The sequence below is a fragment of the Anolis sagrei genome, chromosome 1 (genome assembly GCF_037176765.1).
Source record: "Anolis sagrei isolate rAnoSag1 chromosome 1, rAnoSag1.mat, whole genome shotgun sequence".
NCBI classification, from domain to species: domain Eukaryota; kingdom Metazoa; phylum Chordata; class Lepidosauria; order Squamata; family Dactyloidae; genus Anolis; species Anolis sagrei.
In genome coordinates this window covers 117,773,329-117,799,372 of record NC_090021.1, presented here as the reverse complement: position 1 = coordinate 117,799,372, position 26,044 = coordinate 117,773,329, and the positions used below count along the sequence as shown (strand labels likewise).

Below are 26,044 nucleotides of genomic sequence, written 5' to 3'. Positions count from 1 at the left end.
ATTTATACCTGGGCATAGAGGTAATAGGTTATTTTTCTAAGCCAGGAGTGGGAAACATATGGTTCTCCAGCCATTGTATTGGAATGGCCATCATCTCTAGTCAACATCGGCAGTGGGGAGGATAATAGGAGATCTAGTTGGTATTTTTTTCTGTATTCCAGCCCTAAGCAAATGCAGAATACTCTCTTTTGGTTCCATGTGTGTTTCCCTTTGAATTTCTTCCTTCCAGTCCAAACCCAAAGAGATTCAGTTCAGAGAAATGCTTAGATTATAAATTTAGCCATGAAGAATACAGGATCTGACAGACATTGCAAAGGTAAATTTAATAATGGGTGATGTATCTTCATTGCGATCAATATTATTCAGATGGCTCTGCATTATAGCATCATGTTTCCCCAGGTGACCTGTTTCTGAGCACACAGCACTACTGTTAGTTTTACGATGTTTTGGCTGCTGTCGCTTTTATTGTAAATTTGTAGTAGCATACCAGTAATCCCAATGTACTCATTCAATGATTCCCAGATTTGATATCTGAACAGAGGGTAGGGGAGAGAATAAATATGTTTTGAACAAATGGGAAAAGATCATAATTATTGTAATTGTTTCCCTCCTTTTGACTAATGAATCCATTCTGTATTTCATAGAAAGGGTATGGGTACTATATTTTGGATCATTGCTGATGAGAATAACTACTCTGAAAGGGATTGTTTTAACTATGGCCCTTTCCACACAGCTGTATAAAATCCACATTGAACTGGATTACATGGCAGTGCTGACTCAGATTAGCCAGTTCAAAGCAGATATTGTGTATGATCTATCTTGTGGAAGGTCCTAAACCTGTGCAATACTCTCATTCACTTTACATGGGCAAATAGGAAAACTAATTTAAAATGGATACCATGATTTTGATCCTGAAGAAAATAAAAATCCATACACTAATAAAATTGTTTTGCAGCTAGAATGGGTCTGGTTTTAAGTAGCTAGTGTAGACCCACCTTAGTCTCAAATGTGTTTCAAGAGCCCTTTGCATAACCATCAAAGGACTGACCCAAAATTATTTATCTTACAGTGTGCTAATTCATTTATTTTCTGGGTAGTGCATTTATTGCACCCAATGCATTGTTTTGCTACTGTATATCACTGCATTGTTTCTTTCTCCTTTTCGCATTGACTTCTGCAATGCTGTTTAGTAGATACCTTTTTACTGCTGTGCCTAAGGAACCATAAATTCAAGCTACATCTTATTGTGTGTCCCTGACTGTTATTTACCCTTACAATGGAACAACATGCTGAATGAATGGAACATACGCCATTATTGACATACCAAGTTCCTATTGGTTCAATGTGTCCCATCTGGTTGGAACTAACAATTAGATTTAGCACACAATTTATATCTTAAATATAAATGACCAAATAGAACAGCAGCAAAGTCACAAAAAAATTAAAACTGCAAACAATAAAACCACATAACAACAGTGATCAATTAATTAAAATACTTGCTGAAAATGTGATTTAAATATCTTTAAACTTCCTCACCGAAGCTGCCTCATCATTTTTAGTGAACTTGTTCCAACCACTACATGGCCTCTGTTCCTGGAAGTAAAACATCAGGTGGAATGATCTCCTCAGAAGATCTTTAAGAACAGACTACATCTTTCAGGTACCTTGATCCCAAGCTATCTCAAGGTTTTAGAGACTAAAAACTGCCACTCTAGATGGCATTATTTCCTATAGGAACATCCTTCCTATTCAGAACTGTTGGCATTTCTGAATCAAAGGCAGTGCACACAGAGGACAGAACTTGTTGTAGTGACTAAAATTAGACTGGAGTATCACATGGCCCACTGAGAGAAATTCCTTGAAAACTATACTTTTTAGGTGCTATTTGAAGCCTAGGATGTATTCTATGAAACACCTGCAGAAAACTTGCTTCCTATACAAGAACACCACCTAAGCGAGTGAAAAAAAATGCTGCAAAACCATGGGAAACATCTAGATATCAAGGGGTTATGTCCTCCATGCACAGACTATTTTTAAAGTCTCAATTTTATGAGACACTTATGAGCCAATTTGGAAATGGTTGACACATTCATATGGGAAAAAAACAACTTCATGCAAACAAACAAACAAACAAACAATGAGAAAGGTGGATGATTTCATGCAATTCCCACCCTTTCTTAGTGGCAGAATTACAGACTCAGATGCAAAAACCAAAAAGCAGAGAAAGAATGTGGCCAAGAAGGCCCGTGGCTTCTTTATTGAGGAGAATATGAGGAAGATAATAGGAACAAAGCAGAGTTTGTTTGCATAAGGTCTTAAGTTCAGTTTCTGGTATAGCCATTGAAAAGGTTGAGCTAGCAAGTGAGGAAAAGTGCTATTTCTTTTCCATGGAGGAGAATACAAGGCCGGATAGGGATGCGTTATCACTTACTAGAATGCAATACATCTCCTAATATCTCTTCTACACAGGTTCTGGCTAAAACCTCATAAAGAAATCTACTGTCGTGCATGAAAATGCTAAATAATATAAAACCATAGTTAATAAAGATGTGCAGTGAGTAAAAGAAAGCATGGATTTATATTCTGGGGACAGCCCATAGTATCTTACTGCCTGAAGGACAAAATTACATAATTTCCCAATATGCTCAAAACCAACCAAGGGATCACTTCAACACTGCCTAAAGGACACTGCACTTGAGAACAAGCCAGGTTAGGATACAGAAAGGACTAAACTGAACACCTGCTCCTAAGCCACACATGCTTTGTAGCTCTAATGGTGTCTGCTAATGGTAGATAGCGAACACTACAAAATACAAAACCTGAAAAGGTTCTCCTGTTTTGGACTCCAGCTAGCATGTAGCCCCAAATGGGAATATTTCCAAGAACAGCAAAAACATACATAATGAAAAATCTTAGAAAGAAACGCAATGCGAAAGAGGAGGTTAGAGACTGTATTGCTAGTAGCAATACACTCAAGAAGCAGGAAATGGAAATTTCTCCATTCACTGTTCATCAGGCCAGTTCATTTCTGTATAATTTTGAAAAGCTTCATTTTTAATAAGGGGAACTGAAGATATATATATCCAAATAAAGTGGGATTAAGAACCTTTAATTTCTCATTAAATTGCAAAGCTCAAAATCACTTAGGATTTCATCACATGGGGGGAAAGCACTGTCCTAGGAAATTACTGAGATGCAGCTTGCCAGTACCCATCATATGATGCAGAGCTACGTCTAGCAGGGCTCTGTCCCAACTCCATGCACACTGTGTCTTGGCAGCATGCTAAGAGGTGGCCCTGAGAACACAGGTGACTATGAATGTTTTCATAGAGTAAGCAGGGGACAGCGTGGGATGAAGATCTTTGGCAACATCTATCTAACAGAAATTACAGTTGTGTTTATCCCCCCCCCCCCCCCCAATATTTATATGCATACATGAAACATACAACTACACCAAACCGGTTAGTGTCGTGGCAATAGAAATCATTTACAGTTGTAGCTTCTGCCAAAAGACATATTAAATGAAACCTATTTCCATCCTTTGAAATTTAACTAACTAACTAACTGGCAGTAACATTTATCTATGATATTTAATTAATAAAAATGTATTGCAATCTTCTAGAGCTATTACGATTTTTTCACAAACTGTAACATAGAAGTTCAGAAGTCTAACTTTTGCCTTTTTAAAAACATTAGGATCAAGTGGACTTCCAACCAGACTTAAATTTGCATTTTTATAACTTTCTTCACTTTTCCATTTGATTTTCATTTAGACCTTCCTGCTCATAATCTCTGTTCCATTTGCTATGGCACCAAACTCTTTCCCCTCATCTCCATGGCTCTCTTATTTTCTCCTTGCCACATCTTTTGCCACTCCCAATTTCCCTCGGTGTTTCTATATAGATACTATTACAGTTTGTTAATGAGATATCTCCCCAGAATGAGCAAAAGGACCACAGAAAGGAGGAGATGGATGATTAGAGTAAGAAGAGAAAGAAACAGCTGAGCTTTGCTGCTAATTTTTAATTACTTCCCATCTTCAGTTCTAAAATTTTCTATACTTCAGCATGCATCTACATTCACAGCAAATCCAGGGCCACGGGGTGTAATGCAAGCTGATTTTTCTTTGTTTTCTCTAATTAGACTTCTCTTTCTTCTCTCTCAGCAGGATGCTGATTCTTTAGTTAATGGTAAAAATTGTTACAAAATAATCCCAAACAGGCTACCTGGAAGTAGGGTTCTTGTGGAAATGAATGAAATGTATAAAGTATTTCAAATATTTGGCAATAAAAATAAAGTAAATATGCATTTCAGACATCTTCTCCCAGCATTGGAGCTGTGGATCTTTCATTCCTTCAACATTCAGTGTATAACATTATGCAAGAAATGCAATCCGAACCAATAGGGCATTTGTGACTATTATGGTTGCTTTGTCATAGGAGCCAGTGTGGTGTCGTGAGTATTGAACTTGGACTCTTCCACTATTGCTGCCTGCAATTCCTCATCACTAGCTTGCAGACTTGCATTACAAGTGTTTGGAAGGTTGCAGAATCCTTATCCTTGCTGTATAGCCTAGTGCAGGAGTATGTCTCATTACATCAGCAATTTCAGATGTTTCATGTTGGTGACACATCTTTTAGACATGCATCATTTCACAACACATTAATTCAGTTTTACTAGCAACCCAGAGGTTAAACCAATCCCTTTTAGGAGCTGTGGACACATACATAAATTGTAATACTGAAACATACCTTATGAAATTTTATAAATATATAATTTGTAAGATAATAACATTTCCAACATTTTTGTCATTTCTCATTTCTACACACTGCAGCTGACACTCTAATATGTCGTGACTCATGGTTTGAAAAAATCTGCATTATACGTTATGAGATTTTTATCTACATTTATGTAAACCCATATGTCGTAGGTTGAATACACGGATAATGTAGGATATCTACCATAGTGTTACTTATGCACAATATATTATTTATTGACTGACTTTGTTTGTATCCTTCTTTTTTGATAACCTTTTCAATGTGTGTGTAAGGCAACCACAGCTTTTACAGAACAGAATCTGTGGGATTCAGTATGCCTTCTGATCTGAATACACAGTGTGTGTGTGTGTGTGTATTCTTTTATTATTATTTTAAGTGCAGAAAGAAAAGGAAGGAAGGAAGGAGGAAGGAAAAAGGAAAAAATGTTCTGAATTATCTGAAAACCATAAACCATAAATAATAAAACAAAGCAAAACAAAATTGAAAAGAGTATGTACAGATGAAAATCCTGAAACTTTAGTGTTGTCTTAGTGGTCTGACAACTATCAATTTATGGTCTCTGCTTCTTTTGAAAAAAAGAAAAGAAAAATGATTTGGTGTTACCAAAGGAAGATGAAAGTTAAATTCCTGAGGCACTTCTGCACAACACTGAAAGCTGAAATTTGGCCAACACTGCCCCCAATCCTAATAATGAGATGTAATTTTAAATTTGACCTGACAGCTGCTTTCTAACAGCATCCATGGTTTCTTGCCAGAGCAAAGGGAGAAGTACGCAAGATGGTATGAAGGCCTGGGAGAGATCCAACTCTTGAAATGTGTTTGCAGTGGCCAAATTGCAGAGCGCATCAGGAAAGTGTCTACGTTTATCTGGTAGGTTTGGATTTCCTTGGAAATATATAATGTTTAGAGAAAGAGACATCTGTCAATTCCATTTTTTTCTACATTGATTTTTTTACATCTCAAATCTTTCTCTTACTGAATAGTTAGTTGGAAAATTTCTAGTAAATTCCTCAAACTGAAATGAAATTCTCCTCTTTTCATCAGTCAAATTAAAAGTATAAGACTAATGTACATTAGACAAAGATTTCTTTGCGCCAGCACCTTTCAAGTGGAAATAACACTTTCCTTGAAAATGTTAGGGCGGTCCCATCTCTACTGGGTTTCCACTGGGATGAACAGCCTCCTTTCAAAAGCCCAGTACTGGACCTTTAAAGGATAGCATTGACTTGATTGGATAGCATTGATGGGATAGGACTGATTTCCAAGAAAGGAACTGAAAAAACCATCTCCAAATTTTCCTTGCCTAAGAAAATACTATGAAATACCTAGATTAATCATAAGTCGATGGGCAACTTGAAGGTACATGCATACCTCATCCTTCTTATGCATACATTTTACTCAGAAACCCATAGAACAGACTGTCACACAAATTGGGAAGTAAGCTTCCAATGCATTTTAATAGTATGATTACCAAGAAGAAATATTCATATGGCTCCATCATGAAGTGTTTGACAAAAAGAATAAAGTCTCTTCAAGGCTATTGCAGCATGTAGCTTTTTTATTGAAGAGTTTTCATGGAGAAGCAACAGTAAAATGAATTATGCTACCTCTTGATAAAGGTGCTATTGAAATATGTTGGTTCCTTGCCAGTTCTGGAAGCTGGTGTCTGCCTCTGTGTATGTGTTTGTGCATGCTACTGCTGCATTTTGCAGCTGTTTATGAGCATTTGCTTCCATAAATTTTATTCATCCTGAGCTTTCAGGATGGGACTATAATCATCAGGACTGGGCTGTTGAAAGGGGAGTGTTCCATACTTGCAATTTTCATTTCATATCATTAGTTAAGCAAGGTAAAGGACATTTTTGCAGAAAATAAAATTGCTTCCCAAAACTCTGAGATTATTACAGTATATGGTATGAAGATGTCGAAGAGGGCGTTTTTGTTGTGGCATCCCAGTTTTGGAATACCATCTCTTTAGATATGAAAGGACAACAGTGAAGGGACAGACTAACCTGCTGTAAAGATGAATTCCACAACTTAGGAATGACCCCCCAGGATGATGACGATGACAATGATGTTTATTTATATGACACTTTTTCTTTCCCATGAAGTCCTCTAATAGTGGGAGAACCAAGAGAAAATCATCTCCCTTATGATCTTAACAATGCCAGGTTTGTATATAGAGTTATAATATTTAAGATAGTCTGGACTGAAGACGTATAATCAACAGCACTTTGAATTGTGCACAGAAAGAAGGAGCTTCCACCACACTCCAGGGCAGAGAGTGCCACTACTGAACAGCTTCCTCTCACAGTTAGAAAGTTCTTCCTAATATTCAGGTGGACTCTCCTATCCTGTAGTTTGAAGCTCTTGAGGCCTTCCACTTTACCTAGCACAACCCCTTTTTCCAGTGAGTCACATCATCTCATGACAGTTTCAATGTAGTCATCATGGTTCCTAAGGAGAACTCAGGCCTGATTTGCTCTAAGATCCCTTTATTTTTCTTTTTAGCAGTCCATAGAATCCACAGAACTCTTCTCCAGCCTCACATTTCAGATTTCCTCTTGTCAACTCATTTCTCTGTATAGTTTTCATAACGATATATAGCAACTGAAAATCCAGGCAAACCATTAGGAGATCTTTTGGTTTCCTGTAAACTTCATGGTCATTCTGAGTTGAAATAGCAATGCCTTCTTTCCATTCTGGAGGCTGTGGCATATGAAGCAGAAGACCGCATTTTGAAGGCATGGAAGTTTTTGCAAGATAGCAAGGAATATATTCTTGAATGGAATCATTAGGGCACACGCAACAGAGTTCTCCCTTGTACTATACAGTTGAGTGCATTTCTATCTGTCAAGTCTTCCTGTGCTGAAAAGCTCTATGATTTATGCAGCTTGCCAAGGAGTGCGCTGTAGCATCACTTCCACTCCTGAGGGACCCAAGCCCATTCTTCACCCTGGACATTTTGCCTCCTCCCAAGCCCTTCTGTGGACCACTCGTAGCACTGACAGCATGTATCATGCCGGTTCAGGGAATAAAAGATTTCTAACATACAGAAAAGAGGATAGATATGTATTCTATGCATAGTCTCACAAAAGAACAAAAACATGTCACTTTTCTCTCTTTATGCTTCTTTGTAGATAGAGGGAGAATGTCTTCTCACAACTGGAGTCCGCTAATGTAATGCTCTCTCTCTCTTGCATTCTTTGTCTCCACAACTGTAGGGTTGAAAATATGGGCAGGGGGAGAAAAACATCTCAAATTGATGCAAATCATAACATTTAGTTGACTTTCTCCTTATATGGTGTGGATGGTTTCTGAACAAATTTACAACTCAAATGGCCTTTAGTCAAAGATGAATAACAAAGAGAGGAAACCCAATAGGGACAACACTACTCAAGTATAACAATAGAACACACAAGCAATTCCTCAAATCATTGCAGTGATCCTAGACAATCAAAACTTGCAAGAGATAAAAAGCCACATATGCACAACAGCTGCAGTTCTTTCACATTCAGAGATGTGTGTGTTTGTGAAAATTATTGGGATATAGGTAGATATAAATATTGCAGGGCTACAACCCAGTCAACCCATAGTACATCCCCACAACTTTTTCTGGACTAATTCATATTTTGAGGATGCATATATGCCTACAACTTAGCTAACAGTTGCCTCTATTTTATTGACTCTGCCTTGTGTTGAAAAGATAAACCTCAAGACCCCAGCGTCTGATTGTAAAACCTATTTAAAATGTGGGTATTTTTGCATATACAAATAAGACTTTAGATTGTTTTAAAGAAGTATTACAATGGCAGAAATCCTCCTCCTCTCCCAACAATACTTGCCAGGAAAAAGCAACATGCCCTAGCCCTATTTGTCCTGATATGTTATTTATTTGAATAATGAAAAGATCTTGGCCGAAAAGAAGAAACCGTTTTAACATGGCTTGCCTATATAAAACAAAGAGGTACAAATTTTTGTGCACACAATCCCTGTTATTGAAGTGCTTAATAAAGAAATATTAAACTCACTTAGTCTAATTTCCCTCCCATTTTTTTCAACTGCACACAATCAGTTTTCCAATTCTATAATTTCTTCCAATTGCACATTTTGTGCCAAATTGCACACTACTTCTCAGATTTTCAATGATCTTCTCTTTTTTTCACCACCCACATTATTTTTCCCTCCAGTTATGGTATTTCAATTGTTTTGAAGGAAATATGCAGAGAATACCTTGAACATTTCAATGAAAGGTCATGATTGCATAACCCATCATAGCCCAGGAATTCAAGGTTTCTATGTTGATTTGATTGCAAAGCTTGTCAGGGGTTCATTTATCAAGAGATCAGTAATAGTACAAAAGCAATCTGAATAACTGTGTGCCTGCCCTTACTAAGCATCTCCTCCCCTGAACAGTCACAAGGATGCATAATCTGTTTGGTTGGCAAGACTTTTCATACCCCCCCTGTCCCCTATGGAAACTAAGAACATAATCTAGATCATGTACTAGAGGCACTAGAGTTGTACAGCAGATGGATCACCAGCATAACAATTCTGCAAGGACAGTACAATGTTATAGAAGTCAGGCAAGTCTGTCAGCTAACCAGTTGTCAATAGGTGTTCGCTTTAAGTGGGCAAGTTGTGCCTCCCTCCATATACTTCTACAGCTCCCATAAGAGCTAGCTCTAATACAACCAACAGTGAGGGATAATTGGAGTTGTAGTCTCGGAATTTCTGGGGGACCATAAGTTGCCTATCTCTGATATACCAAGAGGCTCAGTGACTAACAAGCCCTTAAGTAGCTTTCAGTTCTAGCTTTACTACTATGCAAATTCTTAACTGCTTGCGTGCTTGGCACGATTTCACACTGCTGCAGTAAGAGTTTGGAAAAGTTCTCTAAGCTATATTCCCAAAATCTCCTAGTCAAAATGGTCATAAAAACTGAAAGCATTTGGGAGCTCTAGTATCAAAAAGTGACTTTTAAAAGCAGTAGACACATAATTCCTGCCTGTAGATGCTCCCAAGTGGGCCACACAGCTCAGTACCATGTTTGCCAAGGGACTAGCACCTCTTCCTAACTGAGCTTCTTGCAAAAGGTGCTAGACTAGGTGAACTTGTGGGCCATCCAGAAAGGACTTTGGGTTCCAAAGGCAGCATTGCCACCCAGAACACTTAAAATAGACAACATACGCCTTCACCTTTCAGTCAGAAGCAGGAAACAGCCTGTGCTTCACCTGTGCCCTGTCTGTTTTTTGTGGCCCATTGTAGGCCATCAGCTGCCACTATAAACAAGATGAGTTTTAAAAGGATGTGTGTTGTGAAATACTTATTATATATATTAAAGATCATACACACAACTCAGTCATTAATTAGAATGGAGATTGCAGTCAAGAAATCAGAAGAAGGCAAGAACTTGGAAGGGCAGTTATAGAAAAACTAGACAAGATCCATAAGTGTTAACATATGTAACTGAATACTAATTAGAAGTGTCTGTGCCATCATATTTCCCATTTCAACATATGATTTTGAAAGCTGGGCAGTGAAGATAGCTGATAGGAGGAAAATAAACTAATTTAGAATGTGGTAATTTATAATGTGTTGCTGGAGAAAAGTTCTCCGAATACCATGGAGTGCTAAAAAGACAAATAAGTGAATCCTAGAGCAAATCAAGCTTGAACTCTCCCTAGAAGCCAAGAAGAATGTTGTACTTTGGTCCTATTATGAGAAGACATCACTCAGAAGAAAAGAAAGGAAAAGAGGAGGAAGACCACATTCTAAATAGACAGACAGACACATTCAAGGAAGCCTAGGATCTGAGTCTGTAAGACCAGACAGGTTTACTTGGACGTATCTCATTCATGGGGTTGCCAGAAGTTGAAGTCAACCTGATGGCAATAAACAACAACTACAGCTAGCACATCCTTTTAACTCCAGCGGTTCTCAACCTGTGGGTCTCCAGATGTTTTGGCCTTCAACTCCCAGAAATCCTAAAAGCTGGTAAACTGGCTGGGATTTCTGGGAGTTGTAGGCCAAAACACCTAGGGACCCACAGGTTGAGAACATTACTTAACTCCAATCAGTTAAAGGCTGAAGACCTTTTTAAATAAGAAGGTCTTCACCTACCAGTAAAAAGAGAGCACAGCATGGCCCAAATTAGCTTCCCTCATAAACGAGTTCTAGAACCTAGGAGAAGCCTCTGAGAAGGATATTTCCTGTGTCTTCACCAGATTTCCTGGGAAGATGAAGTGTAGATTGGAGAGAAGACTTTCCTTCAAAGATCATAAAACATGGTCAGACTTATATTAGAAGATATAGTCTTCTGGGCAGGTTGTACTTAAGCCATATAGGGCTTTAAAGGTAATGACCATTGGATTGTGCCTGGAAATGGACAAGTAGCTGATTCAAGAAGAGAGTTATATGCTCCTTACATAAGAAGGAAAGAGACAGATTCACATAGGCAGCAAGAATTTAGAAATCTGCCTTATATCAAATCAGTCTGTGGATCTGCTGGACAAGCATTACCTTGAATCATAGAGTAATAGAGTTGGTAGAGACCTCGTGGGTCATCCAGTCCAACCCCCTGCCAAGAAGCAGGAAAATCACATTCAAATCACTCCTGAATGATGGCCATCCAGCCTCTGTTTAAAAGCTTCCAAAGAAGGAGCCTCCACCACACTCTGGGGCAGAGAGTTCCACTGCTGAATGGCTCTCACAGTCAGAAAGTTCTTCCTAATGTTCAGATGCAACCTCCTTTCTTGTAGTTTGAAGCCATTGCTCCATGTGTCCTAGACTCCAGGGCAGCAGAAAACAAGCTTGCTCCCTCCTCCCTATGACTTCCTCTCACCTAGTTATACATGGCTATCATGTCTCCTCTCAGCCTTCTCTTCTTCAGGCTAAACATGCCCAGTCTGCTGCATCTGTCCAAGATTTCCAACAGACTATTCCCATCTTCATCTACCTAATCCTTCATTATCAACAAGTGATTTGCATGGATTTGCCACAGATTAATTCTACCTAAGAAAAACCAATCATGCCACCTGACGTCAACTCCAAAATATTTTCCCCGTCATCTTCTGATTCTCTGCCAAACAAGTAAATTATCTGCATTTGAGAAAAATACTCCACCATAACCATTCCTCTGTCAGCTTTCTGAGAATTTACTTAACTACTCAAAACAATAAATTGAACAAATTAAAAATTAGCTAGCAGAAATATTAATTTGGCTAAAGAAGATTTCTTCCTGAAGGAAACACACAGGAAAAATAGCAAAAATGATTAATTTATCATTGTTACAGCAGCCTGCATAGATAATATTAGTTAATAAATTCCTCTTACAAGTAAGGCTGGAGATAATTATAACCATCCACAAATAAATAGCAAGTGTTTGAATGGCAATAGGTCACTGGATTAAGCAGTAACCTTTCCCTTCTAACATAAAGACACAATCTCCATAACAGTGTACCTTGCAGCTGAAAATAATTTGCATGCAATGACCTTATCACAGCCTCTCAATTCCCAGAAGAAGTATATATTAATGAGCCAAGCAGACCTTATACAGAGCACAGCTCCCTAGCATTGAATTATAAAATTAGATTTAGTAGTGAATCCACATACCAGGATACCATGTGTTCAGCAAGTAAATTTTTAAAGAAAAAGTAAGTGTTTTTGCCAGTCACAAAGAGTGGTAGAAGTATGATAGCTGGGACCCAGTGCTGGTAGCATTATGCTGGTTGCACAACATGGCTCTGAATTAGAGAAGGGAACACATGCGCAAGACAGCGCACCAAGTGAGAGACGCAGCTGCGGCAGGATACCAGTGAACTAATGTAACACAGGTGGGACAGGATAACAGTGAAGTAATGTAAGAGTGACTGGATTGGATTCATTTTTCACCACTCCTCGTATTTCTCCCCTCCTTTTTATTCTTCCTTCCAATGCAACAAAGTTTTTGAATATCTCCGGATGCTTGGCTGTTTCCCCTCCCCCTCTCTGTCGAATTAGCTTGCATAGGATCTCCGGATAGCCTACATCAGTATGCTTGGCTGTCCACCCCCCTTTCTACCGAACTACCTTGGTGGTGTGTCTGGCGCACATGCTCCCTTCTCTAATTCTGAGCCGCATTACACAACCAGCATACTACTACTAGCACTGGGTCCCAGCTATCATACTTTCACCCAAAGAGCTTGGTTGGGGTAATTGTGAACTTTCATGTGTTGGTAAACTACATCTTCATCTCTCAGCAATGGCTGGCTTAATAGGAATTGAAATCCAACAATATTTGCAGCTTGCCATATGTTGTTGGAGTCCAGTTGCCAGATTCCAGAATTTCAACGGTATAACCACAACATTTATATATTCATTCTCCTTACATTCTCCACTTTTCCCAGCACAACACAGAAGGGTGACTTCCAACAAAATTAAACCTAAGACTGATAAAATCTTATTGTAAAAAAGAGAAAATAATTTATTCGTAGCACAAAGTTGGAGTACTTTAAAATACACATTTAAAAAGTAATAATAAAAATTAAAATCAATAATAATGACAGCTGCAGATCAGGAGAACACAGAAGCAGTTTAGACTACTATATGACACCTGGTTATTTCAAGTTTAGAAAGGTTTTTGCAGGAGCAAACTCCTATGATGTTCCATTATGAGGGAAAGGATCTGAATCCTATTAGTGATACCAAGAGACCCACTCAAGACTCATGGGATTTAAATAAGTGTTAACTCATAATTTAACAACTGAGTCAAAGGATCTACACTAACTGAGACTATTAATGTGATTCACAAGTCAATGAAACCTGATGAAGTTGTGGTTTTTTGGGGGGAAAGCCCTGGTAGGATGGAAAGAGTAGGAAGTTTTAGGCCTCTTCTACACTGTCACATAATCCTAATTATCAAAGCGGATAATCCACATTATCTGCTTTGAACTGGATTGTATGAATCTACACTGTCATATAATGCAGTTCAAAGCAGATAATCCAGATTGTAAATGGCAGTGTAGAAGGGGCCTTATAGAAAATGTTGCAAGACTACCATATTTTCTGAAAGACATCAGGTACATATTCTGTCCTTGTATTAGGAAAACCCAGAACTTTGACAAGGAACCTCACCCTCTACTCCACAAGGATTTTGGTGGCACGGGAAAACATGAGTCATTCTTACGTCCTTATAAATTCGAGATTTGATTCCATAACCTATTGGCTGAATCACAAAGTACTTTGTAGCATTACTAGGGCTGCAAACTAGATAGCTGCATTACCATTTATATATTATATATGTAACCTAACCACTATTTCTTTGATAAAATTCAAAATGATATACACTGGGTTCATACATGCTCCCTTAACTCAACATAGACTATACCCTCAGATTTTCCAAGATATATACTATCAGAAATTTCTCATAGTCCAGATAAAACTCTTTGGCAGGATAAAGAATTTGAACTAGTAGAATGGAACATTTCATATTTGTTTTCTCAGAACTGAAGATCCTAGGTTGCATGCATATTATTATTATTATTATTATTAAACTTTATTTGTACCCCGCTAGCATCTCCCAAAGGACTCGATGTGGCTTACAAAGGCCAAGGCCTCAACACAATAACAACAAACAATAACAATGCAGCAAATTAAAAACATAAGCAATAACACAACAAAACATTACACTATTACACAATAAAATCAGGGCCGGGCCAATGATGGGTACAGGTTAAAAAGTGCTGGGTGTGTGAGGTGGTATGTTGGAGTTCTGGGCAAGTGCAATGTGCAGAGAGTATTAAACTCTAATAAAGTGCTTCTGGGACAGAGTGCTGGAGATTATCCTATTCTGGGAAGGCACATCGGAATAACCAAGTCTTCAAGTTCTTCCTAAAGACTGCCAACGTGGGTGCTAGTCTAATGTCTTTGGGAAAATATCAATTGCCTTTGATATTTCAGAGTTTGGAAGATCTAAAGTCTCCATCAACTTATTTGCACAGGAGGATTACTAAACTGTGCTTCATGAGCCCTATGAATTGCAAGAGTGTTTTCTACTTCTCTTCCCAAAAACAGATTGATGTTGATTATTGAGAAGACATATCTGAACTTTAACACTCCAGAGTTATCTCTTCCAAAGGAGTAACATATTGGATTCAGAATTCAGCAATAGATTTAGTATTCTAAAGTGACCATGAAGTGACTAAAGTATCTTTTTCCTCTCCAGTACATATAACTTTGTAAGTGGCTGTTGTTCTCTAGATACATTTAATTACACAACAACAACAACAACAACAACAACAACAACAACAACAACAAAGCATCTTCAAACAATAGCATGGGGCTTCAGGTAGTATTTCCTAGGTCATGAATGCAACCAATTAATGTTCCATTTATATTCTCAGACTGCTTCCCACTCACTTTTGTTTATTCATATTCTCTAAAACATGACATCAAATTTGCCTTTATGATGCCTATCACAAGAGCATGTGGAATCTGTACAGTAGCCTAAAGTGCTGCGATAATAATAAAATATGGCACATAAAAGAAGCTGTTTAAATATCCTTATTGCTGAGTACTTAAACGTCCTTACAGTCATTGAAAGCTACACGGTTGAATGATGTACTATGATCTTTTACCTGCCAGCTAGAAAGGTTAACTGCAAAATATTGTACGATTAATTCAGTTAACAATGAACTTAAAAAGACCAGTAATTATTCTGCCTGCTATAACAGGTGGCCGCATAATGCAACGTGATTAGTATGGAGAAGTTGTTTGGTATGATGTGGAGTTTTATAGGCTACTTCTGCTCATCTACGATATTAAATATTTAAAGGTGTTATTTCTAAGGCTGATAGAACTGGCTCTAGACAATGTGCTCTTGTTTTCAGAGCATTAAACTCTGCCTGAGAACCAACCCAATTTAGGTGCAGGTTTCTCCCTTTGAAATCAGTGGAAGATTCAAATGAACCAATGAAAACTGTGTCTCAGATATAAACACATACAGATATGTGTCATCACATTATAACGTAGACCATTAATTTTCATAAGACTTAATTCCACGCAAATGCAGTATTAATACATCAAGGTGCACTTGATTTTAGCAAGAATCAGCACTGTAACCTTTTGTTACAGACAATTAAATCTGTTCCTCCAATCTGCTTCCTCCTACTTATTTAGCATTACTGCCCGATCCAATACATGGTCATGTGGGACTGGTTCCCAAGAAAGTTAGTTGGAAGAAATTTAGGAAATAAACAAAAACTCAATAATTATCTCAGTTTGAGAGAGTGAATCTTCAAACTATTACTGTACAATTTTGGGGAGCAGTGGTGGCATTAACATACCTGAATGACCCAAAAGTTTATTGATTTTTGAAAAAAATGTCTCTTTCTTCACTGAAACTAAGGTTTTAGAGGAGAAAAACAAATTGCACACAGTGGATAAGAATAAGTTCTTGGTCTTAGCAGCCCTAGAAAAAAAGAGGACTTTATAGATCTAAAAAAAAAACAACTGTCTTCTGTTTCTGTTTCACATATATTTCCTCTAAGGATGCTGCATAGGTCTGCCTAACTTCAACTGCTAAGGATTAAAAAGTGAAGTGAAAAATGCCAGGCATTGTAAAACAAGACTTTGCTTGTACACTTAATTGTCATATGTTGCAGTAAGAAGGCTTTGTAAGTTATCAAGGACCTCTCCTTGAATCCAAAAATGGCAAACAGTCCATACTAATATTATATTATTGTAAGAGATGCCATTTTAAAGGCTAATACAATATAATTGCTCTATAGTCTTCTTTTTTGCTGACATTCAAATAAATGGTGATAGCATCATGGTAATCTTTCAACATAAAATGCATCACTCTGCCTATAGTTTTCACAGCTCTAGGTGTGCTCATTTTATTGAAAGTTTGCCTTTCAGACATTTTATATTTTTGCATAAATCTGAAACACAGTTCCAGAAACCTTGACAGATGGTGTTTTGAAGGATAATGCAAGGTAGCTGGTGTGAATCCCACATTAGTACTCTCTCTTGCTTTCTTAAGCAACTCACCTTAGTCTGTGTTTAATATCCACATATCCTAACCTACAGCTACACTTGAGGGGGGTCGGGGAGTAGCACATTTATTAAAATATGTGCATCATTTGCAGCTGAATTTTAGCTTGAATGGGAAAGGTAGATGTAAATACATCTGCATGGGCTCACTTTTATTAAAAGGTTTTAAAATAACCACAGAGTTTTGTATTCCCCCCCCCCCCATTTTATTCCTCCCCAAAGTCCTCTACCCTTCACTTTTCTTCTGATTTTACTGTGTCTCAGCAGATAGTTCCCCCTGCTGGGAAAATTTCAAATTACACACACAAATCATATTTCTGGCGGGGAATCTATACTTTAAAAAAGAGTATATGATGGGAAAGCTCTCATTTACAAATCTGGCATCCCCTTTTAAAATGAGAGCCTGAAGACTTTTAAAATAAAGTATGTTTGATGCCTGCTTACATGTTTTTAAGATAATTATTCAGATTCTTTGGAATATTGACATCTTATTTCCATATACAGACACTGTTAGATCTCTATCAAATTATTTGCATTTGACTTCATTTCATTACAAACCCTTCCAAGTCTAACAATAACATGGGATGAAGATCCAGTATCATATTATAATTGAAAGGGAAAGCAATACTATCAAACTAAACAATTTAACTATATTTTACAGACAGATATTAATAACATGGACAATGGATGAAATCAGGGAGAATACTTTTGGTGGTGATTTTCTGTGCTTCTCAACTCAAATACAGTCTCAGTTGCTGTGAGTTTTCTGGGCTGTATGGCCATGTTCCAGAAGCATAACATGGCTATACAGCCTGGAAAACTCACAGCAACCCAGTGATTCAGGCCATGAAAGCCTTCAACAACACTCAGATACAGTTATTCAAAGGCACAACTTGGAAAGTTCTGGTAACTTGCTCGTGAGTTCTTCAACAATTAATTAGTCCTGACATGACTACAAGAGTTTGATATTCTAGCAAAATGGGGTAAACCTGGCAGTTGACAAACTTAACAAATCCAGAACAAGAGTAGACTGAAATGAACTGGAATGACACGAATCACAGGCATTGTGATGGATTTAGCTCTTCCCATATAATATGGACATTTAACACAACAGCCCAAGATGGAACAGCTTTAATGAAACACTTTGCATCTGTCTTTCTGTAAATAAAAATTGGAGTCCAAAAGCTTTTTCCACTACAAAAGTAGTACACCTGATAACAGAGCAGTTCTTACTAAAAAAAAAAAAGGGAGCACGAAAAGAAATAAAAGCTTCCTATGAAAACAAATAATTCCCATGGAAATGATTGTCCATGATGGTAAAAGTCTTGAGTGTTTTTTAATAAGCGAAGGGTATTTGCTACGATTTAACTAGTCATAACACTGGGCAGGAAGAGTTGCTTGAAATGTAGCTCTCAAAAATAGAAACAATCCTTGTTTGGATTACTACTGCCATTCCATTTTCTTTCTCAAGTATATATATATATAAAACTTTTATGATCTGGAAAAAAATCTTTCTAAAATAATGTACATCTTAGAAAAAAGAAAGAAAAAGATGGCTGAGTTGGATCTCTTTCACAAAATGCCAAATTGTTGCTGATTTGTTTGCAAACTGGATTGATGGAGAGGTGAGTCTATGAGGACACAAATCATCCTCTTGAGTATAGGGTGTTGCCATTGAAACCTATCAGTATCTCTTCCTCTGGAAGCAATAGTAGGGACATAGGGGCCATTGACACAAACTCTATACTTCTATAGTACAGTTGGATGAAGGTTATGGACACTGGGGTGATGGAGGAGTGCATCTACACTGTGGAAATAATGCAGTTTGGCACCACTTTCACTGCCATGGCTATGGAATCATAACAGCTGTATTTTAGCGAGGCACCAGCACTATTTGGTAGAGAAAGCTAAAGACCTTGTGAAACTTCAATCCCCTTTGAACCATGGCAGGCAAAGTGGTGTGGAACTGCATTAATGCTACACCCTCAGTTGCTTTCCTCCTTCACTTTCTCTAAGGCGAATCCTCCCACCAGACTCATTGGTCTCAGCAGCCTCTGTCTCTATGTAGATCTCAGACCAGAACAACAGAGCTCCTTGGCTCTTCCTCAACGGGGAAGGGAAAGACTATCTTCGCCTTTCTCTCCCCCTTTTCAAACCCCCTTCCTTTAGTCCGAGGCCTCGCACAAGATCTCAGTCCCAATGCTTCCCTAGGAAAGATTTCAGTCCCTATGTAAGAGCTGAGTCCCTATGCAAGATCTCAGTCCCTATGTAGGATCTGAGTGCCTATGCAACATTTCAATCCTCAGCAGCAACAGCCACCGCTTCTCCTTGGCTCAGAAAGGCAGCCAGAGGAGAGGAGCCCCCTCAAAGTCCTCCTACCTTCTGCCAAAAGGCGCATCGCGTGAACAAAGGACGAATCCAGGCTATCTTTCTCGGCCATCAGCTCGGGTAGGTATTTCTCCTCTTCCATAGTAGACCGGGCAGCACTTGGGATCGGCTGCCTGCCCGAAAGGTGGTGCGCGGGGAGCTCCTTGCCTTCCCTCGGACTTGGAGCAAGCCTCCCTTGGCTGCAGGACCCTGGACAGCGCGCGCCCCCCTCCCGCCAGACACACGCGCGCGCCCCGGGATGCCTGCCTCGGCTTCTCTGCCTCGCGCCTCTCTAACTGAGCCACAGGCGCCGCCGAGCAGGAGCCTTAACTAGAGAGGTGGGCGAGAAGGAGCGTTCCACCCACCGCTCCGCCCTTCCCATTGGGCAGCGGGGGCTGGAAAGGCGGGGCGTGAAGCGCAGCGGCGGCTTCCCATTGGCTCGCGACCCCGTCGCCTTAAGTGAAAGGCAAGGGCGGAAAAAAAAAAAAGCCGGGAAGGGGATCAGGGAGGGACTTAGCGCGCCGCTCGCTGTCCAAGGTGCTGAAGCGGAGCGAAGGGCGTCTGAGGGCTTTGGAAGGGCTGCGGCTTTGGATTTCTCTCTCTTTGATTCCCCTCCTTAGGAAAAACGAGTCAAGCCCAGACGCTGCATATTTTACTTCTGTCCAGGGCTGTTGATTTCCTCCAAGAATCCATACCCCGGGCCCGCCCCTGAAGATTCATGGAGAAAGTTGTCACCTTCCAAGGGACATTGCATCTTCCACTCCTATGACTTCTATTTCACAGGCACCAGCCCTCCATCCCTCTTTCGTGTAAGGATGCACTGACAGATTCATCTCAAAGAGTGACCAAAGATGTATCTACACCAAGTATGGGCAAACTTCGGCCCTCCAAGTGTTTTGAACTTCAGCTCCCATCAGGCATGTAGCCGGGGGGGGGGGGCGGCTCGGGGGGCTTCAGCCCCCCCCCCCCCGAAATTCTCATGGTGGTTCGCGAAAAGGCCTTATTGGTGCATTATTTAAACTGTTATGTTTATTCATATCATGATCTGATCACCCTACTCAATATATCCCATATGCATGGGGTATTGGGGTAATGATACAAAAGATTTGCTAGGCTAGACCCTCTTTCACTCAGACTCAGCCCCCCCCCGAAACTCAGCCCCCCCGAACCCCCCCCCTGAAAAAAAATCAGCCCCCCCCCCCCCGAAACGAAATCCTGGCTACGGGCCTGGCTCCCATAGTTCCTAACAGCCAGTAGGTTGGGTTGTTGTAGGTTTTTTGGGCTCTATGGCCATGTTCTAGAACAGTGGTTCTCAACCTTCCTAATGCCACAACCCCTTAATAGAATTCCTCATATTGTGGTGACCCCAAACCATAAAAGTATTTTCGTTGCCTCTTTGTAACTGTAATTTTGCTACTGTTATGAATTGTGGTGTATATATCTGATACTGTATGCAGGATGTATTTTCATTCACTGGACCAAATTTGGCACAAATACACCATATGCCCAAATTTAAATACTGGTGGGGTTGAGGGGGATTGATTTTTGTCATTTGGGAGTTGTAGTTGCTGGGATTGATAGTCAAACTTCCCATCAAAGAGCGTTCTGAACTCCACCAATGATGGAATTGAAGCAAACTTGGCACACAAAACTCCCATGACCAACAAAAAATACCGGAAGAGCTTGGTGGGCATTGACCTTGAGTTTTGTAGTTAGTTATAGTTCATCTACATCCAGAGAGCACTGTGGACTCAAACAATGATGGATGTGGACCAAACTTGGCACAAATAGTCAATATGCCCAAATGTAACACTGGTGGAGTTTAAGGAAAATAGACCTTGTCATTTGGGAGTTGTAGTTGCTGGGATTTATAGTTTACCTACAATCAAAGAGCATTCTGAACCCTACCAATGATAGAATTGGGCCAAACTTCCCACACAGAACACCCATGACTGTGTTTTCTGATAGTCTTGGTGACCCCTCTGACACCCCTCATGACCCCACAGGGGTCTCAACCGCCATGTTGAGAAACACTGTTCTAGAAGTATTATCTCCTGACATTTTGCCTGCATCTATGGCAGCCATCCTCAGAAGTTTTAAGGTCTTTCAGAACTAGGAAAATTGGATGTATATGTCTGTGGAATGTCCAGGGTGGGAAAAAGAACTCTTGTCTGTTTGAGGCAAGTGTGAATGTTGCTATTGGCCATCTTCCTTAGCATTAAATGGCCTGGCAGTTTTTAGGTGTGGCTTGTTACTGCCTGGGGAAATCTTTTGACGAGAGGTGATTAGTTGTTCCTGATAGTTTCTTGTCTGGAGTTCCCCCGTGTTTGAGTGTTGTTCTTTATTTGCTGTTATAATTTTAGTGGTTTTTTTAAATACTGGTAGCCAGATTTTGTTTATTTTATGGTTCCTTCCTTTAGGAGAAGAAACCTAGGTTTCTTCCTAACAGCTTAGGTTAGGCTGTTAGGAATTGTGGGAGTTGAAGACCAAAACATCTGGAGGACCCAAGTTTGCCCATGCCTGATGCACAATGTTTGATTAAGGAAGTTTGACACCACTTGAACCACTAAGACTCAAGGCCATGCCATCCTGGAAGTCATAATTTGGTGAGGCACCAGCCAAAGAACCTTAAATACCTTGTAAAACTACAACTCCACTGATTCCACAGCATTGGTCCATGACAGATAATAGTGCTGTCAAACTCCATTATTTCTATGGTGAACATACACCCTGGTGCTTTCATTAAGCAGCAGACTCACTTTGGGTTACTCTACACCAGGGGTCCTCAAACTTTTTAAACAGAGGGCCAGGTCACAGTTCCTCAAACTATTGGGGGGAGGAGGACTGAATTTTGAAAATAACATGAATGAATTCCTATGTAAACTGCACATATCTTATTTGTAGTGCAAAAAAGGCTTAAAAACAATACAATAATTAAAATGAAGAACAATTTTAACAAATATAAACTTATTAGTATTTCAGTGGGAAGTGTGGGTCTGCTTTTGGCTGATGAGATAGGATTGTTGTTGTTGTTGTTGTTGTGTGCTTTCAAGTCATTTCAGACTTAGGTTGACCCTGAGCGAGGGCCGGGTAAATGACCTTGGAGGTCTGTATCTGGCCCTCGGGCCTTAGTTTGAGGACCCCTGCTCTACACTGTGGAATTGATGCAGTTTGATATCAACGCTATGTAATCATGGGCATTGTGGTTTTACATGGTCTTTTGCCTTCTCTGCCAAAGAATGCTGATGCCTCAGCAAACTATACACTGCAGTTCCACAACATTGAGGCATGACTGTTAAAGTGGAGTCAAACTGCATTCATACTACAGTGTAGATGCACCCTTTGCCGTTCACATACCTAGTCTGACTACTTAGTCCAGACAGACTTTATGAAGGCAATCAACCTGGAAGGCTTCCCTCTGCTGAAACGAATAAGGAAACCTTTTCACTTTAAAGCAATAGTCTCTCTCTGTGGCAGTGTGTGAAGGGAGGGAATCAGAAACAACTATTAATTGCTATTACATCATATTACACCAATTTCTACAGAATGGGAAATTATTCAACATTTCAAAATGGCCATACAAATCCACCAGTCCCAAAAAGAAAATCTATTCAATTGTTTTCAGGAAAAAAAGGTATCAATCTATAAAGCTTCTGTGGATGCCCACCCATGAACACTTCAACCATGACATCACCCACAGCAATTCCTGACTGAAAATAGCCCATAGGCACATATCTGATAAATTCTGGATTTTCTTTTACAGGCTTAAGCTGTAAAAAATGTTGACATACTAGAAAAATTATTCTCTTGACATTCTTGCCTACTTCTCAGTCACTATGGTAATGGATTTAGACCTCTCGAAAACCTGAGAGGAAGCTTTAAAGTAAACATTATATTTAGACTGCACTGAGTCTCTTTGAAGGGATATTGACAATTCTTACACTAAACTACATTGGAATATTACTCATTCAACTTCACAAGTATTGAAGGCTGGCGTTCAATGCCTTAAGAACCATTTTTGGATCAAAAGATCAAAATAACAATATTCAAAAGATTAAAATAACTACATTATGACACCAGCTTCAACTGAATGTATTTTATCCAGCAACACATCCAGTAAATGGCCAATAGGTGAATTATTCCAGGTTGATTCTGTTTTCTTTTTAATGGGGGACAGCTAGGTAGGCCATTCACTGTTCTATGGTAACATCCATGGCAGATGCAAATCTGTAGCCCTGACACACTCCATCTCTTCATCCAACTAGATCAGTGGTTCCCAACCTTTTTTTTAATCAGGGACCATTTGGCCAGAGACCACTTTGACCAGGGACTACTCTCCAACATTACCAAAATGGTTATGAATCCGTTTTTGGTCAACTTTAGATTCAGTTTGGTTATTTGGGGTGTTGATTCAGAAAATTGCATTGAATAGACCACATCAGCTCTAGTTTCTGATACAGAACATATGCCATCCAGTAGTCACCATTTGCTCGCCCATACCACGGACCATATTTTAGTTCTTGCAGACTACTGGTGGTCCACAGTCAATATGTTGGAAACCACTGAACTAGATGAAAGAATCTGCTCCAATCATTTTTATATTAATATGAACATAATAGCCTCATAATTATGGAGCAAATATACTGTGGCTCTGTTGGAAAGCACACACAAGACAGGAAAACCTATATAAAAGTGAACAGACCAGGAGATGAGTTTATCTGCTGTTCAGTGGACCCCATTAGATGTATTACTGAAGCAGTATTTGATAGATCCCTTCCCTATGATCCATACATTTGTAACAGGCATCAAACAAGCAAGGACTAAGCAAATAATGCTTCCTTTCTTTGACAGCATCATCCAATCGCCATGTGTTATGGCTAATGCTATTGTATCTTCAAGACCCCAGTTTCTTTGTGTTCAATTTGTGATAAATATCTCAGAATTCAACATTCCATATATATAGGACATTAAGGAAAAGATGTGGTAGATTTTGTTTTGGCTCAGAAAGTCTTGCATCAGCTTCATTCGAAGCAGTGGCTTTAGAAAGCATCTGCATCCTCAAATCACAGAATTAAAGCTATCATGTAATTAAACTGTCTACAGCAGAAGTAAACAAACTCATTTTAGTTTAATTAAAACTATATATAAGTGTCTGGATGTGTTCATGTGTGTGTGCATTCACACATGTTTGCCATTGCAAAAAATATTGTGCTCTATTTCTAAACACTTGTGGTATTTTCTTTTACATTGGCTCAACTATTACATTTCCCCTAATATTTCTTTGAGAAGCAACACTAACATTTATGTCTATCTTTTCAGCATATACAGTGATTTATAATTCCATTTCCTTGGATCCATACATCCTCTGAATAAATTATTACCTATCCTACTGGCTTTACAGATAGAAAACAGCCTAGGAAAGAATACTACCTCAGTGATACCCAGGACCACAACTAAAATTTAAAGCACATAACGTTTATGGGTTTAGAAGCATCATGTGTATATAGTATACCACACTTGCATTAACAAAATATGACCATATATCCTTCACTGGTTCCTATTGGAATCATCGCGTAATTTTATATGTGTGGATGTGTGAACATATGTTTTGTTAAATGTAATGAGTAAATCTATTTTTATTTTATGAACTTGCAGCTAGGGTGCTTAGGCTCTTCATCAAAGAGCCTAAGTATCCTAAAGGCATCAGGTCCTGCTTAATCTTGGAAGCTAAGTACCACCAGATCTACTTAGAATTTGAATGAGAGACTTCCAATGGATATCAGGTGCTGCAGGCTATATTTGAGAGGAAGGAACTGGCAAAATCATCTCTGAGTATTTCTTGCCTAAGAAAACTCTATGAATTTCATAGAGTTTCCATAAGTTGACAGGCAACTTATGGACACATACACTCATAGTGGTAACAATGGGATCACAAGTTTATTTATTAGTCTGTTTAGGGTTTAGTATGGTTGGTTATACTTTCCTTGTGAATATAAGTAGTAGCTTTCATTGATCAAAGCATAAGCATGCAATTCAGTGCCTCATAAATACTAGGCCTGGGCGGTTTCGTTCGTTAATTTTGTAATTCGTTAAATATTCGTTATTTTTAGCAATTACGAAATGAATACAAAACATTTTTTCAAACCCGGAAGGGTTTTTCAATAACGAAATGGCATCCTCCATCCTCCATCCTTTTTACGAGCTTCCGCCCGTTTCGGAAATGGGATGGAGGATGCTGGTGCCTGGGAGCCAATCCGGCGCTCCCAAGCACCCAAGCAGTGCACCGTGGCTGATTTTGACTGGCCGGGAAGCCCTTTAAAAGCGGCTCCGCGTGGCCGCTTTGCTCATTGTTGCGGAGGCAAGGGAGAAGGGAGGTCCGGGAGGGTGGCTTGCATTGGCTTGCATTGGCTTGCATTGGCTTGCATTGGCTTGCATTGGCTTGCATTGGCTTGCATTGGCTTGCATTGGCTTGGTTGGCTGGCTAAGCTGGATTTCCTTGCATTGATTCCTTAATTCCTTAATTCTGTTGTTGGGAGAGCGAGGGCGGTTTTTGTTAATTTGTTAATTTTCCATTTTTAAATATTTTTGAAAAATACCTTTCTTTTATTCTTAAAAAAAATCAAAAATATTCTAAAAAAAGAAAAGAATCTTGTGTGCCTGTGTGTGCATTTGTCATTTGTGTAGTTCCAACCAGTGCGCTCCTTTTGCCAACAGAAAGTGCTATAATACAGTGCTCGCTCATTATTTGTGTAGTTCCAACCAGTGCGCTCCTTTTGCCAACACAAAGTGCTATATAATACAGTGCTCGCTCATTATTTGTGTAGTTCCAACCAGTGCGCTCCTTTTGCCAACACAAAGTGCTAAAT

The 26,044-nt window shown here is 39.2% G+C and overlaps 1 protein-coding gene across 3 annotated transcripts in view; it reads right to left on the bottom strand.

Annotated features, from left to right (window-relative positions):
* Positions 1-19,370, bottom strand: part of KHDRBS2 (KH RNA binding domain containing, signal transduction associated 2) — a 410,517-nt gene extending 391,147 nt beyond the window's left edge. For all 3 annotated transcript variants that reach the window (XM_067468040.1, XM_067468036.1, XM_067468041.1), the window contains exon 1: positions 19,191-19,370. In XM_067468040.1, the coding sequence (XP_067324141.1) occupies positions 19,191-19,281 (91 nt within the window). In that variant the 5' untranslated portion in view covers positions 19,282-19,370. The remainder of the gene's footprint in view (positions 1-19,190) is intronic.
* Positions 19,371-26,044: the final 6,674 nt, after the last annotated feature.